Source organism: Dendrobates tinctorius, unplaced genomic scaffold (genome assembly GCF_039654945.1).
Source record: "Dendrobates tinctorius isolate UK_male_01 unplaced genomic scaffold, ASM3965494v1 ptg000071l, whole genome shotgun sequence".
Classification (NCBI taxonomy): Eukaryota; Metazoa; Chordata; class Amphibia; order Anura; family Dendrobatidae; genus Dendrobates; species Dendrobates tinctorius.
The window spans coordinates 3,070,690-3,089,399 of NW_027361739.1; the positions used below are offsets into that span (position 1 = coordinate 3,070,690).

Genomic DNA, 18,710 nt, shown 5'->3' on the forward strand with positions numbered 1-18,710 from the left:
ATAGCAGATAGCACCTTACACGTCAACATACGTATACAGCTCTGGCAAAAATTAAGAGACCACTGCACAGTTTTATAAAAAACAGCTTCTCTACATGTCTGACAGCCATTCCATTCCAGTGTCAGTTGAATTCCAACCAGAGTACACCTCATTCTACTTAATGTGCTTCTGATTAGGTGATCACCTGAACCAAATCATATTTAACGAAGGAAAGTATAAAAAACCCTGCTGTGGTGTTCACAATCCTCTTGCCATAGGGCCATGTGGACCACCACATCAAATCCCTGTCATGGCCTGCACAATCTCCAGACCTGAACCCCATTGAAGACCTCTGGAATGTAATTAAGAGGAAGATAGATAGTCACAAGCCATTAAACAAAGAAGAACTGCTTAAATTTTTGTACCAGGAGTGGCATAAGGTCACCCAAAAGCAGTGTGAAAGACTGGTGGAAAGCATGCCAAGATGCTTGAAAGCTATGAATAAAAATCATGGTTATTCCACAAAATATTGATTTCTAAACTCTTCCTGAGTTAAAACATTAGTATTGTTGTTTCTAAATGATTATGAACTTGTTTTCTTAGCATTGAAAGGTCTGCAAGCACTGCTTTTTTTTGTTATTTTGACCATTTCTCATTTTCTGAAAATAAATACAAAATTTAGTGTTTAGAAATTCGAAGCCATTTCACTCAAAAATATATAAAGAGAAAATTCAGACAATGAAAATTTTGCAGTGGTATCTTAATTTTTTCCCAGAGCTGTGTTTGTGTGTATGTATATATATATATATATATATATATATATATATATATATATATATATACACACACACACACACACACACACACACACACACACACACGCACGCAGTGGGTACAGAAAGTATTCAGACCCCTTTACATTTTTCACTCTTTGTTTCATTGCAGTCATTTAGTAAATTCAGAAAAGTTAATTTATTTTCTCATTAATGTACACTCTGCACCCCATCTTGACTTAAAAAAAACGAAATGTAGAAACTTTTGCAAATTTATAAAACAAGAAAAAACGAAATATCACATGTTCATAAGTATTCAGACCCTTTGCTCAGACACTCATATTTAAGTCACATGCTGTCCATTTCCTAGCGATCCTCCTTGAGATGGTTCTACTCCTCCATTAGAATCCAGCTGCTTTTAATTAAGCTGATAGGACTTGATATGGAAAGGCACACACTTGTCTATATAAGACCTCACAGCTCACGTCAGACCAAATGAGAACTGGCCAAGGAGCTCAGAGACAGAATTGTGGCAAGGCACAGATCTGGCCAAGGTTACAAAAGAATTTCTGTAGTACTCAAGGTTCCTAAGTGTACAGTGGCCTCCATAATCCTTAAAGGGAAGAAGTTTAGGTCCACCAGAAGTCTGCCTAGACCTGGGTGTTCAGCCAAAATGAGCAATCGTGGGAGAAGAGCCTTGGTGAGAGAGGTAAAGAAGAACTCCAAGATCACTGAGGCTGAGCTCCAGAGATGCAGTAGGGAGATGGGAGAAAGTTCCACAAGTCAGCTATCACTGCAGCCCTCCACCAGTCGGGCCTTTATGGCAGACTGGCCAGACGGAAGACACTCCTCAGTGCAAGACATATGAGAGCCTGCATAGCGTTTGCTAAAAAATACATGAAGGACTCCCAGACTATGAGAAATAAGATTCTCTGGTCTGATGAGACGAAGATAGACCCTTTTGGTGATAATTCTAAGCGGTATGTGTGGAGAAAACAAGGCACTGCTCATCACCTGCCCAATATAATCCCAACAGTGAAACATGGTGGTGGCAGCATCATGCTATGGGGGTGTTTTTCAGCTACATGTGTAGGGGGAGTGGACTGACCTATGGACCTGTCTGCAGCAGGAGGGTAATGTACAGTGTGCTTGACATGGACTGCTGGATATGAAGGTGGGAGACAGCTAGAAATAGGAGAAGGATGGTGAAGTACTGGGTTTGGCCACTAAGGGGAGACTAAAGACAGTAGAAACAGAAGGAGGTGTAGCACTGTAGTTTGGCCACAAGATGGGAGCAGGGAGCAGTGAGGGCAGGGCTTAACAGCAGCTTAGGGCTACGAAACCGCAAAGTCATGGGGGGCGGGGTTACAGGAGCTCTAGAGGGGGAATTCCCGGGGAGCGGAATAAATAGTTGCAGAAAGTTCCAGAACAGTCAGTCCAGGGAGAGGAGCTTAAAGGATGGCCCTGACAGGAGGAGCCGCAGAACAGAGACAGCCTGGGGTACCACAAAAGGACGGACTCGGACGGGTAAAGCGCTGTGGTGGTAGGCCTAGGGCAGCCACAGTGAAAGAGCCGTGAGGGACGTCAATTAGGAAAAGGAAGGAGGTGAAGGTACCCGGGCCTGTGTACGGAGTCAAGCAGCTGCTGTGTGGTGCTGCGGAGTCGAGCAGCTGCTGTGTGGTGCTGCAGGTCATCGAGAGGACGGCCAATAAAGAGGACCTGTTGGACGCACTTCAGTCTTGGTCCTCTTGCCTGTTCACGGTGGCAAGAGGACCAACCCCCAGTCGGCTCACGCACCTACATTTGGCGTAGTCGGCAGGATCACCACCGCCAATACACAAACTTCAGTGGTAAAACTGAGCTGAAGATCCAAAGAACCCAAGCTGAACGGGTTGAAGTTTTCCCCTTGTGGATTACAAAATTGGACTGTGTTCCAGATTGTTGGCTTTCATCAGAGGATCCGGAGCGGAAAGGGACTTTGCAGGATGGCTGTGGCATACAAGTGCCTGAAAGAATCGCAGGAGTTTGCTACTAAATTGGACTGTCAGGGGCAGCTAAGCCGAGCTCGCCCCTGGAACACTACTGGGAAAGCTGGGTACCCTCCCACGTTAAAGGACTACAGTGAGAGCTGGGAGCAGTTGCCGGCGCAGCAAGCACTCACCCGTCCTGGAGATCTGAAGCAGATGGAGTCCCTGACAGCCGGACCCGCGGAGCTGAAGCCAGAGGAGAAAACGTAGGAGCACTCGCCCACGGCCCAGGCTGTGTCGGAGCAGCCGCCGGAGGAACTGTTGCCGACTTTCCCTGCGGAACCATCGGGCCTGGAGGTTGGCCCTGCCGGACGGCGGGGTGAAGAACATCAGCTGCTGAAGGAGCTGTGGGTTGGCCTGTCGGGAGCTGCGGCGCCAGGGAATGTGAGCGTTCCCCCGGCCCAGCCGGCGGCACCGCAGGCAGTTCCTGCCCCCACACCCCATGCACGGGACAGGCCCAAGGGCCCCGACACCGGCCCTCAGCCTCCCCGCCTGGCCTCCTCTCGTCCCGCATTCCCGGCTTCCGATGGATCTGCGGCCCGTGCAGGGCCGGTCGCTGACCGCACCATCGACCCCGAGCCGCCCCACCCGGTGTCGCCTCGTCCCACATCTCCGGTGCGGAGCGGGTCCGCGGCCTGTATCCTAAGACCGGGGGCCGCCTCTGCTGCGCCCCATACCGCGGCTGCGGCCTGTCCATCAAGGCCCGCGGCCGCTCCGGCCCCATTCCAGATCCCGGCTGTGGCGAGTTCACCAGGCTCTGCGGCCTATGTGGGGCCATCCGACATCCGCATCACCAGGCCCCACCCTTCCTGCTCCGCTTTCCACCAGTCAACGTCCCCAACCTCCTACCTGCAGCCGTACCTGCAGGAGCTGAGGGCCGGACAGAGCGGAGCCTCAACATCAACGGAGATGAGCGCACCTCTGCCGCGACCTGTGGTGGACCGCTGGGCCCCAACACTGTCCCTCCGTGGGGACGTGAGGCCTGAGGTCCCTGTTGCCGGGCGTCCCCTGGGGCTGTCGGGCCCTCCAGAGAGAGTATCGATCCACGAGCAGGGGTGGCTGTGGACTCCTATGCCTCCGAGACTTTTCCGCCATTTGGAGATGCTGTGGAGGCGGAGTTTTTCTTCAGCTCGTGCCAGGGCCTGGTGCCCAAGTAAAGAGATGGCGCAAGATGCGCGTAGTGGAACTATCTTCGGTCCCTTCTTCCCCTTTTAATGCATCTCTAAGGAGGGAGATGAACTCCTAGGTCCTGGGCAATAAGAACACTCGGGGCCCAGGAGCAGTCAAGACATCCCTGGAGCTCCACGGCTGTGGAGTTCCTTGCTGTTGGCAGAACATCGGCCGTCAGGAGATGACCCGGAGCACCGCTGAGAAACGGACTACCAGGACTGCTGTGCACTGTTGCGCAGCATGGGGACTGTTCCGTGTCCCCTCGGGGTAAAATACCCAACTCTTGATACAGCGGGGATGTGTGGGAGTGCTTCCCACAAAGGAAGGGTGCGCACCACTGTTTAAAAAGTTGCTGATAGATGTTTCAACCATTGTATAATGATGCTGATTGCTATGGAAGTAGATATGATGGGGAATATGTAGAGATAGTTAACAGATATATTGAAGAAAAAGTGAAATAGTGAGCAGTTTAAAATGTAGTATAATAGGATGATAATTAATGTAGAGTGTTTCAAGGAATAGGGTAAATGTTGTACCCATCAAAAGTAGTGTATGTTGACACTATGTAAAGTATGTATAGTGAGTTTAAGAATGTTATACAAAAAGAATGTTCAACAGGTCCCGGGTACTAGGTAGGAGAGAAAAACGCTGACCATGACTGATTTAACTTGAAGGGATAAGGAAACAGGTGGAAATGAAACAGACAGCGGTCCATAGATCAGGTCCTGAGTACCACAAGCACCCCCAAAAAAAGAAAAGAGGGAAGCAGACAGACTGCGCTCCAAAATTTAAAAATGGTCCTGAACGTGAGCAAAGTGGGAGGGAGACCGTCCGTTGAGAAATCCGGATGGTCCTGCCCCAATGAAAGACAAATGTCTGAGAGGCGTACGCACCAGCGAGTAGCCGTAAGCTACTCGGAGCATGATTGCTCCCGGATCTGTTTGGCTCCCCATGTATCATGGGCCTTGCTTAATGACCAGCCAGACAAAAAGAAGGTGGGGAAGCTTCAGAACGCAAAACGGAGGTGACAAGATTGTCGAGGACGACAATGGTCAAAGGAAGGGGGTATGTAGGGGAAGTGGACTGACCTATGGACCTGTCTGCAGCAGGAGGGTAATGTACAGTGTGCTTGACGTGGACTGCTGGATGTGAAGGTGGGAGACAGCTAGAAATAGGAGAAGGATGGTGAAGTACTGGGTTTGGCCACTAGGGGGAGACTAAAGACAGCAGAAACAGAAGGAGGTGTTGTACTGTAGTTTGGCCACAAGATGGGAGCAGGGAGCAGTGAGGACAGGGCTTAACAGCAGCTTAGGGCTACGAAACCGCAAAGTCATGGGGGGCGGGGTTACAGGAGCTCTAGAGGGGGAATTCCCGGGGAAGGGAATAAATAGTTGCAGAGAGTTCCAGAGCAGTCAGTCCAGGGAGAGGAGCTTAAAGGAAGAAGAGACAGAAGGAGGAGACGGACAGAGAACAAGCTCCAGCAGGGACTGTGGAGGAAGACAGTCAGGGGGGTGGCCCTGACAGGAGGAGCCGCAGAACAGAGACAGCCTGGGGTACCACAAACGGACGGACTCGGACGGGTGAAGCGCTGTGGTGGTAGGCCTAGGGCAGCCACAGTGAAAGAGCCATGAGGGATGTCAATTAGGAAAAGGAAGGAAGTGAAGGTACCCGGGCTTGTGTGCAGAGTCAAGCAGCTGCTGTGCGGTGCTGCGGAGTCGAGCAGCTGCTGTGTGGTGCTGCGGGTCGTCGAGAGGACAGCCAATAAAGAGGATCTGTTGGACGCCCTTCAGTCTCTGTCTCAGTCTGTTCACGGCGGCAAGAGGCCCCCCCCCCCCCCAGTCGGCTCATGTACCTACACATGGACAGGATGACTGGTTGCCATTGAACGAAACATGAATGTGGCCAAGTACAGAGATATCCTGCATGAAAACCTCTTCCAGAGTGCTCTGGACCTCAGACTTGGCTGAAGGTTAACCTTACAACAAGACAATGACCCTAAGCACACAGCTAAAATAACAAAGGAGTGGCTTCAGAACAACTCTGTCACCATTCTTGACTGGCCCAACCAGAGCCCGGACCTAAACCCAATTGAGAATCTCTGGAGAGACTTGAAAATGGCTATCCGCTAACTTTCACCATCTAACCTGACGGAACTGGAGAGAATCTGTAAGAATGGCAGAGGATACCCAAATCCAGGTGTGAAAAACTTGTTGCATCATTCCCAAGAAGACTCATGGCTGTACTAACTCAAAATTGTGCATCTACTCAATACTGAGCAAAGGTTCTGAATACTTATGACCATGTGATATTTCAGTTTTTCTTTTTCAATAAATTTGCAACAATTTTTACAATTCAGTTTTTTTCAGTCAAGATAGGGTGCAGAGTGTACAATAATGAGAAAAAAATGAACTTTTTGGAATTTGCCAAATGGCTGCAATGAAGCAAACAGTGAAAAATGTTAAAGGGGTCTGAATACTTTCTGTACCCAGTGTATGTATGTGTGTGTGTGTGTGTATATATATATATATATATATATATATATATATATATATATAGCGCAATAATAGTGTCAATTAATGTTGTTCTTGTGCCCGATGTAGGCACATTTTTCACAATCTTGAGAGGCTGGAAGCATAACTGATTAGCTACCTTTCTGGCACCTCTTCGCGGCATCCTTCTGGCCTACAGTGACCTCCATGTGGAAGGAGTAGCAGTAGTCACGGAATGCGATCCAGTCAGAGTCACCTACTGCATTAGGACAAGTGCTGTTCAGGCTCCACTTGTGAGGTCTGAATGATGCTGTTCGAGACAAGAGATAATGTGAGGGCATTGGGGTGATGGAGAACCCCAAAGCTTCCATTCTCGCTCCCTATTGTGCTTTTACTAGAGATAAGAGAATCAAATTGCAGGTCAACGTTTTGTGGCCGCTGGCTGGTGCTCTTGGAATCAACTCCTACCTGCCCATCAACCGTGGCTCCTCTTTTGATTAGTGGGCCTGGTGAAAAGTCCTGTCTGCATCATGCCGCAATGATGATGTCGCATAAGACTGGCTAATCAAAAGAGGAGTTGCTGATGATGGCAGGTAGCAGATGATTCACATGGTCCTGGATACTGGCCATGGAATACCGACCTGTCAGTAGATTATTGAGAATCAATTCGCTCATCTCTAGCCCTTGCACATTCCTTCCCTTTTGTGACTTCCAAGAACATAATACACATTACAATAGAACTGTCATAAGTTGATAATAAAGCAAAAAGACTCACGAGTATTGAAGCTGCAGACTGCACCAGGCAATTTGCGATTACAGTCTGACGGGCTCCATGTTCCCTGCTCATCCATGTACACACAGCTACTCATGTATTGAGGTTCCCCATCTCTCCAGTTAGAGTATGATAATCTATCATTTGTGAGCCAAGAGTATGATCGACTCCCCTAAAATAACCAGAGAGACCTATTACAGTGAAATGATATGTACAGTATACATACCTATACCAATTATGTCTGCTCGCAGTCACCACTAGGAGAAAGGGAGAAAATGACTGTATGATTTAAACATAAAACAATTCTAAATCTAAATCTAGCCCGCAGCGTGATTATATTTGGTCCGCAACACGATATGGAGGACTATGTGGGGCCATTATACTTTATGGATGACTATATAAGGCCATTATACTGTATGGAGGACTATGTGGGGCCATTATACTTTATGGATGACTATATAAGGCCATTATACTGTATGGAGGACTATGTGGAGCCTTTATATTGTATGGAGGACTATATGGGGCCATTATCCTGTATGGAGGACTATGTGAGGCCATTATATTGTATGGAGGACTATGTGGGGCCCATTATACTGTGTGGGGATCACAGTTGGGGCATCATACTGTGTTGGAGTCAACATACTGCGCCACGGGAGTTGAGTGAGTGGCGGTACAATAGGGTCATCATAGTGTGTGTGGAGCGTACTGTGAAGGAATTCACTGTCAGGGGATCATACTGTGTTTGTGGGACACTTTTGTTGGCATTAAGGTTTTTTTGGAGAGGGTGGTGGGGCCAAATTAGAACTTCTGCTATGGGATCCCATGATTTCTATGTATGCCCCAGTCCAAGAGGAAATACCGCATTCTCCGGTCATGTGGTCTGTCTCAAGATTTATTAAATAAAATGTACTTGGTTTGTGGGACAACCCCTTTAAATTTGTTTCCATATTTGATAAGGAAAACTTCCTTAACTGAACATATTCTTTTTCATAGATAGCAAGGTTGGCCCACGAACTTGTCCAAGTTTTTCATTTTGTCCCTCTGTGTATGTGAGTTTTATATCCCTTCCCTAGTGGTAGAGTCAGACACCCAGAATTATGTAATTAATAACTCCTATTCCCGCCACGTCCAATTCATTTTTTTCACCCTTTTTTCAAGAGCCATAATTTTTTTTATTTTCCTGTTGACACAGCCATATGAGGGCTTGTTTTTTTGAGAGACAGGTTGTTGTTTTGAATGGTACCATTCATTTTACCAAACAATGTACTGTAAATGGGAAAAAATTCCAATACTGCAATTGCTTTTTGGGTTTTTCTTTTACGGCTTTCATTATTATGCAATGAAAACTTGACAACATGATTATTGAGGTCAGTACAAATACAGCAATATCAAAGTCATATATAATTTATTATTTTTAATTTGTAGAGGTTTGCCACTACTTTTTTATTCATGGTACACCGATCTACTGTTACCAGTGCCTTCAGCGGCCGGAAGTTCTCGGATGCTGCTGGAAAACTATAGTGTACTACAGATCGTCCCACGTTCATTTGATAAGGGGATGGGTGGATCTGCAGTCCCCTGCCGAACCATTATAGAAATGACGGTGCTGTTGTATTCCGGCAGCATCCAAGCACTTCTGGCCACCGTGGGCACTGGTAAGAGCTTATTGTTTGGGGTGTCAGGTGTTGCACCCTTACCATAAGATATTGAACAAAAAAGTAGGGACAAACCCCTTTAAGTAATTAAAAAAATCAGAAATATAACAAAAAAACTGAATGCCACTGATTGAGTTGCATGAGAACTCGCGCACCAGCAACCTAGCCATTTAAATGCCAGTGTCAATGACTGCTATTTAATGGTTCATCAGCAGTGATCGGATGTCACTCTCGTCACGGTTGTTAGAAGTAGATACTGGCTGTATAATACAGCCAGCATATGTTGGGTATGGTGTGGGCTCAAATCCTGAACTAACTCCATTCATGCAAACACGAATTAGGACATACTATTAAGTCCTATGTGGGGAAGTGGTTTAAGAGGCCGTACTAAGATTTCCAGCTATTATCTGCATATTAGGTGATAATTTCCTCATCACTGGGGCTCCCACCTCTGGGACACCCACCATTTATGAGATTAGTGGTCCCAAGTCCCCTGGCAAGTTAGGACAAATATAAAAGTAGAAATAAACCTAAGAAACATTGCAATTTACATCTTCATTTGAAAGCCCAATCCATAGTGGAGTTTTTTGTCCGGTGGCAGCCAGGGTTAAATAAGCCTGTTGGAATGGATCAATGATGCTGGCCAAGGTTGCATTGCGAGTCTCACACAGGAGTCGAGCATCTGACCAAGTCATTGGTTTCTGCAGAATCAAGTAAGAGTTGTTCCTGTAGCGCAGAGTAGACCCTGGTGGAAATGGAAACGTCTCTGAAGAAGGACTCAGAGAAGCCACTACAAAAAGAGGGATAGGATTATTTACAGCATGAACCTTATGTTTAATTCATCAGTGGATAATCATTAGCTCAAACCTTTGTTTATCTGGCAGATGTAGCCATACTTTTCCAGGCAGAGTTTGTCTTCCCATCGTCCAGTGAACTGAGGTGGAGAACCATGCCAGACTGCAGCACAGCTAATCTGCACAAAACAACATGAAAAAACACATTACGGTGCCATCCAGTCACATTTATTTATTTTATAACAGTTTCTTTTATCTGAAAGGGGTTGTGAGAAATTGGTGGGAGATATTGTTGACCAATCCTTAGAACAGTGTTCCCCAACTCCAGTTCTCAAGAGCCACTGGGTCGCCCTCCCAGGGCCGTGGGGTACTCGGTACCGGGCCGGTGCCAGCGGGATGTGTCACAGCAGCGTTGACCCGGTCCGTGACCCTGGGTGCCCAATTAATAGGGGAAGTTGAATGGTGGTAGAATGTAGTTAAATTAATAGTTCGTGACACCACCTGTGGTGTTCGGCAAGTGAGGTGTTAAGCCGACGCTGCTTGCAGATCCTCTGGGGCCGGAGGTGTGTTGCAGCCAAGATGGTGAAGCTCCCCACAGGTGAAGCTGTAGCCCCAGGGCAGTGTAGATGTGGAATTAGAGGAGAGGCACAAGCGGTGTAGAAGCCGGTACCCAGATGTAGCTGTGCCGGGTGCGTTGGCGCAAGAATGAATGGAGGACACCAGGGCTTGTAGTTCCAAAGCTTTACTCACAGTCTGTAGTACACACAGGTGCCTAACTCCGTGCCGTGTCCTCCGGGTCAGGGACTCAGACAACCTCCAGGCAAGATGGGAATGCTCCCTTCCAACACTCCGCGAACATGTGCCTTTCTGAACGTCTCCTCTATAGCGCCTTTAAGTGTGAAGTACTCCTAGTACTGAGTTACACTGGAGTGCCTCCTGACAGATGTTCCCAAGAACTCTACTTGTACGGCAGACAGCTGTAGCCTGCTTCGGGGACTCCTTACTCCTGAGTCCCGGCTCTCTATCCAAGTTGCTGTTGTGCCCCCAAGTCTTAGATGGGAGTAGTGCATTTACAGCCCACTACTCCACCGGTGTCTGCTGCAGGACCATTAGCATCCATACAACCTCGGGGACCGGGCCCCGGCCTTGCGCTTAGAACTTCTAGGCAGGGTTCTCTCCTAACCCACGTCCTCTCTGTTCCCTTTTACTCCTTCATTCCGTACTAATCTCTCTCTCTTATGGAAGATCAGGTTTCAGTTCAATGTCTTTCTCCTTCTTTCCTTTCCCGTGCCAGCAGACCCGGGTCACTCAGGTCTGCTGCAGCACCTCCTTCCTCCATCCCTCTCCCAGGTATCTTCTTTCCTCACTCCTCTCTGAGTGGCTTCCTCTCTCAGACTGACCTACTGTCTGACTGACCTGTAATTCTAAACCTTCCCGCTCTTTTATGTATTCTCAACTCCACCCGCCTCCCAGCACGTTTAGTGTTCCAAGCAGGGAGCCACCAAAGGTGCTCTGCTACACTCCAAGCAGGGAGCCGCAATGTGGCTTTGCTGAACTACTCTGTTGTGTGGGATGCATATGTTGGAGCGTGGTTTGGAGCCTCCAACTTACCTGGATGGTGGGGCACCACACCTCAGGAGGAGGTGCAGTACCTCTGTGGCGACTGAGCCTCAGGGGCGCCACACCACCAACAGGCCAGGTTTTAAGGATTTCCTTAGTATCGCCCAGGTGGTGGAATTATTGCCTGTGTAGGTTAGCAAGTCTCACCTGTGCAATTTTAATCAGAGAAAAGAGGGAGACACAAAAGCGCAAATAGGGTCTTATCAAACATTACACAGAGTTGCCCACCATGAGAACTACTCACCTGGAGAGAGTGAAGTAAAGACATATATCAATGGCGGCTGCTGCAGATCCACAGGTCAGTGCAGGAACTGGTTGAAGCATACACTTAGGTAGGAAGGATCGATCATTCCCGCGCTGCCGCAAGAAGAATTCCAAAAATTGTAGAGGTTTCAGCGTGGTTTATTCTACGCGTTTCAGGGTTCAGGTGACCCCTTCTTCAGGACATACCACAAATATTGTACAATATTTGTGGTTATCCTGATGAAGGGGTCAGCTGAACCCTGAAACGCGTAGAATAAACCACGCTGAAACCTCTAAAATTTTTGGAATTCTTCTCGCGGTAGCGCGGGGACGATCCTTCCTTCCTACCTAAGTCTGTGCAATTTTAAGGGAAATCCTGAAAACATGACCTGTTGATGGCTCTTAAAGATTGGAGTTGGGGAACACTGCCTTAGAATATGTAATCGAAATAAGATCAGTATGAGGTACAACATATAAGGCCCCCAGCAACCAGCCAACATCAGTGCTGTGTGTGGAACTGAAGCACTACAGCTCCTTACATAATTTAGGTCCATCATTGGGTATTTCACTAATGGAAGCTGAGCCACTACATTGGACAGAGCTGTAGTGTTTTGGCTCCCTGCAGATTTTTCTCTACACAGAGGCACTACCAGGCAATTCCCATGCAGAACACTACGGTCCAGTTTCATTCAAGTGTATGGGATGGAATTTCAGGTCCCTACACAAAGGGTGGACAGGAGTGCATTGTGTAAGAAACTTGAAAAGGCCACCCACTGGATTGGTGGGGTCCAAGCAGTCAGACCCCCACCAGTCCGGAAGTGATGGCTTTTGCTTACCTTATGCTATTAGTTTTGATAGTGGAAGAACTGAGTTTTAAGAGGACTTTGAATGGACTTCAGCAATGTCCAGTGGCAGAAGAGAGCAACTGTGTAAGAGCAGTATATGGGCCACTCTTTGTGTATGTGGAAAAGCAGCTTGTTGTTTTGGAAGTTGAATTGTCCCACCCAAAGTTGCACCCATGGTATCTCTGCCTTTGGTTTACGCCTTGCCATTAAACATATCCTTCTATTAGAAGCTTACTGAATTTCTATTATATCATTAGGCCTATAAAAAAAAAAAAGATAGCGCTCACCATTTTGCCATTGGATGCACTCTGTCTGGATGGAGCACGTGGAGCCCAATTCACATAGGACAGCGGCTGTCCTTCCTCCCATTGGAACCGCTGTCGACCATTATGAAGACCGATCCAAAGGTCGGTGGTAATATTTGGAAGAATAGATGTAATGAAAGCTGAAAAATAAAGAACGGTTAAGATGTCCTGATCATCGAAGGACAAATCGATAATCTTATGTGATGAGTGAAGAACTGTTTACCTTGTTCCAAGTAGTTATCAATTGTGGCAATTTCTGCTGAAAGGATTTTGCAGGAATCTCGAGCCTGTTGCCATGTTTTAATATCAACTTTATTGTCTGCTCTCACTCCAAAACACTGCAATGGATATGATCAATGACAAAGCCTTTAGATGAGGCAAATTTACAAAAAAACAACGCATAGAACTCCGTTCATTATTGCATTTGCACATTTTTATGTCTGATTTTTAGTGGGGTTTTTTGTTCTTTTTTATTGGCCTTTCAGTTTGTGCCTTTGTAAAGTCTTTTTTTAGGTGCGATTTTCTGTTTTTCCATGGGGTTATTTAATGTACTGGAATATTTGAGAAAATTTTGCAACATTTTAGCAAAACTTGCAATGTTTTGTGCTAAAGAGTTTGCAAAAACTGTTAAAAACAAAATCTAGAAATTTTTATTTTTGCTCAAAATTCATGAATTGCAAAAAAATTTGACAATAGAAGTGTAAATGAATACCACAAGTAAGAAAAAAAAGATGATGAATTGGGCCCATAGTTTAAAGCAGGCTGTCCCATGAATTGTGACTCACGACTGTCTGCCAGCTTGGTGCATTAGGTCCTGGTCTAGCAAACAGGTATGAGGAACACATCTCAAAATGGTGAATTTTTTTGAGTAGCCCTGCATAGAAGAGCAGATCTGGATGCACATATACTGGTCTTAGGGGTATAGAGATGTTTTAGGTATGGTACGCTGGAGGATGATACTACCTGTTAGAGGAGGTGCTTAAAGCTGGATGCGACAGTGTGTTGGGAGTCCTTGATGGGAAAATACTGAATGGGGGTATTGTGGAACCCCTGGATCTCAGTGTACTGCTTTGGAGTGATTTCTGTGGAAAAGCTTTGGTTACCATTATACCCATAATCGGGGCTTTGGTTGACACTACTTTGAAGGGGGTGGGAGATGGATGTGGCTTGCAACACTCTCTCAGTGCTAAATGTGGCTCGCGACCCTCTCTCTAAGCTGAATGTGGATCTCAAGGTCAGAAAGGTTGGGGACCACTGGTTTAAAGGAATATAAAGCTAAAATAGACTTGATGACAAACATCTGCCAGTATACCTTACCTATTTATCCCTCTTTCTGGATGACAACCACTAAACTGTGAGAGTTCAATACAGATAAGTGGTTTTGTGTTTTCTGTAACTCACCTTGTTCAAGAATGGCAGCCAGCCCCTCGGGCACCCTCCAGCATTGGGTGATGGTAGAGGAGGTGGGGTGGGTGTTGGCGTTGTGGATCCGTTGCTCCTTTTACAGATATAGGGTAGAGCAGTGATGCATTTCTGATCACCCCACTCTGTTTTACGAACATAATGTCAGTAATATGTTGGCATTTTTCCTTTTGTACAATATACTGAGAATATTCCATAAGTTATCAGATGCAAAAACAACCATAAAATATCTAAACATTTATACATTATGGATTTTTGAACTCTATAGTGCATTATATTGTACATTCTTGCTATCCAGCATGAAATGCCCTGTTGCCCCATGGCAATCTATAAAGGGAACCTGTCATCATGTGTTAACTTATGGTAGTAGCTGTATAACTGTAGAAGCTTGTACTTTAATAATAATGATTCCTTTTTTGTAGAGATCTGACATGCCAATAATGAGGAATTGTCACAAGGGTGTCCCCTGGGAGACCTGCAGTTAGAAGGTCACAATGAGTAATGAATCGCAGGTCCTCTTTAGAGATGGTGTGATTCGTGTCCTATTTTAAATGGATTTACTTTCCATCAGTGGTGAAAGGGTTAAGGACTCTTTCCATGCCAGCTGGGAGCATACAGCGTTGTTGTTCTCAGCTGCAGCTTTCATTTTCTTTCCCCTTCATATACTCTTTCTTCCTTGCTTGTGAAAGAATCTTCTTCTTGGAAGTGTTGAGCTGTGTACTGTTGGAGTTGGGAGTAGTTGCCGGAGTGTTTTGTGTAAGTAGTTTTGTGAGTGCTTATCTCCTCGCCCTTATTCCTATTTAGTTTTTTTATTCCTCAATTTCCCTATCCCTCCTCCCTATTTTTGGTGAGTGTTTTGTATGATAGTCGTTTTCAGTTACCCCTGTCTGTCTTTGTTTCTCATTTACCTTACATTTCTGTACCATACCTCATGGGGTGTGGGAGGGGACAGCTTAGGGTTTAACAGGAGCATAGTAAGATTGGAGACCCAGACCTCTCTACCATCAAGAGTGCCCCTGCGACAGGGATAGTTAGGATCCCAGTTCCAGGTACAGTTTTAAGCCCCTCTCCATTACCTCAGACCATCACATTGTGACAGAAATCTAGTGTAAAAGCCATATGCAGATCAGGCTGGAAGTGCCATGTGGGCGCATCAATGCACTTTAAAGAAGCCGTCTTAGTCCATCGACATGCCCCCAGTACACTTTCAGACTGATTTTCATATTGTTTCTAAGATAAATTTCTCGTGGCTGGCAAAAATATCATTATTATTGAGGGACAAGTGCCAATAGGGACTAAAAAAAAAGTGTCTTGTAAAAAAAAAAATTAAAAAAAAAACATAAAAATTTGAATCAAATCACTTCCCAGTTAAAAATAAAGAAGTAAAAACTAAGAACATTTGGTTCTACTACATCCATACACATTATATTCTATGAACATATAAAATTTAAACCCTTCGCTTAACACTGTTAAGAAAAAAAAGTGAAATGCTGAAACTGACATTTTTTTGGTTGTGCACCACCATAAAAAATGCGATATGTAGTGATCAAAAAATCATATTTACTCCAGTGGTACCATTAAAAACTAATGGTGAAAAAGAAAAAAGAGAAATTCCAGCGCGAGAAATGGAAAATTAAAAATCCATTTTATTGTGCCAATGCATATTAAAATTCCAGCAGGTACAGCATACTAGTCGGATGACTGCAGAACAACGCGTTTCGACGCCTCAGGTCTTAATCATGTTAAAAACTAATATGCTAATTCTTTTACAAATATGAATTGACATGATGTGTATTATAATATGAAACGTAAGAAAAATTTGCATTGTGCCATGTGCTTACCACGGTTCACCATTGTGTATACACATTTCTTCTCTCTAGTAATGGGTCCTGGCCGTCCTTGAGCCCAGTTTACAAAATTGAGAACAGACATGTCTGACCATCTGGAAGGAATATACAGTTTATGATCTGAATCAGTGGCATAGTGTGGTGGGAGATGGAGACCAGGGGCTCCAAAGTCTATGAGGGAGCAAAATTTTGTCACCGTCTCTCCCATATACTGACCCCAATGACAAACGATGAGGGCCACTTCTTGGAGCCTCATGCTATGGTTTTTCATCGGCTGCAGCGTTCTTCATAGGCCGCAACCTACATCACCTAGCTCAATACAGTAAGTTGAGCTTTGTCATTTCGGTCAATGCCTATGCAGAACATAACAGCTGATGACAAACTTCATTTTGACTGCTACTCTCTGCATAAGCAGCAACCAACATGACAGAAGATGAACAGCTAATGAACGAATATAGCTGGAATCGTGCACATGATATAATATTGTCTTCACTCATTACTAAGAGCTGCTTCATGCTTTTACACTTGTTTCTAAATCTAATTATATAATTTGAAAAAAAATACTAACGTTATTATTGTGCTTTGATCTCCTAGTATATTTTCGGCTTTTTGCTGAAATCTGACGTAAATAAAAATTATACGTTGTTATATTTATTTTTGCTTTTTGTTTGTTTTTAACTACATTTTTAGTCTTTCTTTGTATATAACAATTTTCTGAGCCTATCCCTAGCCCTAATCCTATCACTAGCCATAGCCTATCCCTAACCTTAAAGGGGTTGTGCCGCGTACAAAAGTATATTTTGATCAACAGATCTTGGAATAATAAGTTCCACAATTGGTTGTGTTTAAAAATAATGTTCCTGTGCTGAGTTAATCTTATAAATGTGCCCCTGCTGTGTACTGTGTAATGGTTGTGTCTGACCATACCACAGCTCCTAGGCAGGGGAGGAAGCAAAAGAGAGGATACAGACAGGACAGCATGGGATCAAAGCTGATTCTTTCTTTGAGATAAAATATTGTTTAAAGGCAGGGAAATGCTTTACTCACAAAAAGAATAAGCTGTGATCTTGTGCTGTCCTGTCTGTATCATCTCTTTTGCTTCCTCCCCTGCCCAGGAGCCATGGTATGATCAGATACGGCCATTATACAGTACACAGCAGGGGCACATTTATAAGATTATCTCAGCACAGGAACATTATTTTCAAACCCATCCAATTGTGGAACCTATTTTTATTTCAATCTATTGATTAAAATATACTTTTGTTCATAGGACAAGCCTCACTCTAGAGACCTGAAAACAGAAACTATCCCTTTACATGTTCAGAATTTCTAAATCTATAACTATTTTCGCATTGAAACAAAAAAATGACTTACCTGAATCTTGGATCATTTTCAAAAGTGTAAAGTCCAATCCACCAGTGCTGCTCCTGTCCACGAGAGAACTTGTAGAAAAGAAAAGGGAGTCAATGAGAATTACACTAAAATATAACGGTAGGGCTACACGGCCATATCAGCAATTCTCAGAAGCGCCACATGACAAAACATCTGACGACTTGTCTAAGACTTGCTGTTAAATTGCAACTTGCATTGATGGCAATTGAGTTACTTACAACGTGCACCAGAAAATCCAAGTAAGTTAGAAATATTTACAACTCTGTGTTGCAGTCGCAGGATGTCGCAGGTCTCAATGTTACACCATAGGAAATCATTAGATGTGATATCCCACAACAAACAAACGTTACAGTGTGGCCCTAGCCTAAATGTTAAAGCACCACTCTGGCATTTTTCCTTATTTCACAGCAGGAGTGGCATCACTAATATACGCTCTTTAGTAAAATACCAGCTGAGGTCTTCTGTTGTTCTTGGCGCCGTTCTGTCATCTTGTGACTGCAGCTTCTGACTGGCCAGAAGTCAGAGATCGTGGTCCCAAACTCTCAGTGTAAGTCTATGAAGGCCTTGTTCTGGCTCTCATAAGACTTTCATTGAGTTGTGACCTCCAGCTCACCTAGAAAACGCTAGAGTGATCCAGCAGGTGTCAACCTGCAGAAGACAGACCAGAGAGGAGCCAATAAAAAAAGAAGACATCGACTGGTAAGTATAATACTGGGGAACTCACCACTGACACAACCACAGCGCTAAAATAAAAAGGAATGCCGGAGTGGTGCTTTAAAGAAAGAAGATGCAGTCAGGCCATAAAAAAACTATAGGAAATAAGTCATGTCCTGAAAAATCTAATAGAAATGTAACTACTAATAGTATGCGGTAAGCTCCCTCTTCTACTGGTTTCGGCGAACCAACATTTTATGCTTTAAAGTAGAGATGATTGAATCAATTTGCAGTACCCTAGTGCAACAGCCATGATAATGACGCCGCGCAGGGTCTACAAATCCAAAAAGGCGCCAGAGATTCTGGCTAATAGGAGGTTACAGAGCTTACATCCATTGGCCACAAGATACTAGCGTGGCTGCTGAACCAAAGCACTGCAAATCTATTCGTTCATCAAAGGGTTATTTCCAAAATAGTAAGTTGTTCCTTATCTATACGCATGGAGAAGTGGTTCCTTATCTATACACATGTGCACCTCCTCTCCATTTAAAATGGGGTTCTTACTATTTTAGGAAAAACCCTTTAATTCAGTTTCCATGCAATGGATTTTGTGTAGTGATGAGCGAGCATTCCCTAACAAACAGGCAATCCCCACATGTATTCAGGCTGTCAAGTAGCCGCAAATCATGCAGCTGCGGCAACAGAAACTAAATCTCCTAGCAC

The 18,710-nt window shown here is 45.0% G+C and overlaps 1 protein-coding gene across 2 annotated transcripts in view; it reads right to left on the reverse strand.

The window, feature by feature from the left end:
- Positions 1–18,710, reverse strand: part of MRC2 (mannose receptor C-type 2) — a 183,580-nt gene that overhangs the window by 23,209 nt on the left and 141,661 nt on the right. For both annotated transcript variants that reach the window (XM_073582332.1, XM_073582333.1), the window contains exons 18-26: positions 17,316–17,383; positions 15,936–16,036; positions 14,074–14,219; positions 12,896–13,010; positions 12,655–12,812; positions 9,733–9,838; positions 9,417–9,655; positions 7,214–7,382; positions 6,599–6,748 (exon numbers count right to left, since the gene is read on the reverse strand). In XM_073582332.1, coding sequence (XP_073438433.1) covers positions 6,599–6,748; positions 7,214–7,382; positions 9,417–9,655; positions 9,733–9,838; positions 12,655–12,812; positions 12,896–13,010; positions 14,074–14,219; positions 15,936–16,036; positions 17,316–17,383 — 1,252 coding nt within the window. The remainder of the gene's footprint in view (positions 1–6,598; positions 6,749–7,213; positions 7,383–9,416; positions 9,656–9,732; positions 9,839–12,654; positions 12,813–12,895; positions 13,011–14,073; positions 14,220–15,935; positions 16,037–17,315; positions 17,384–18,710) is intronic.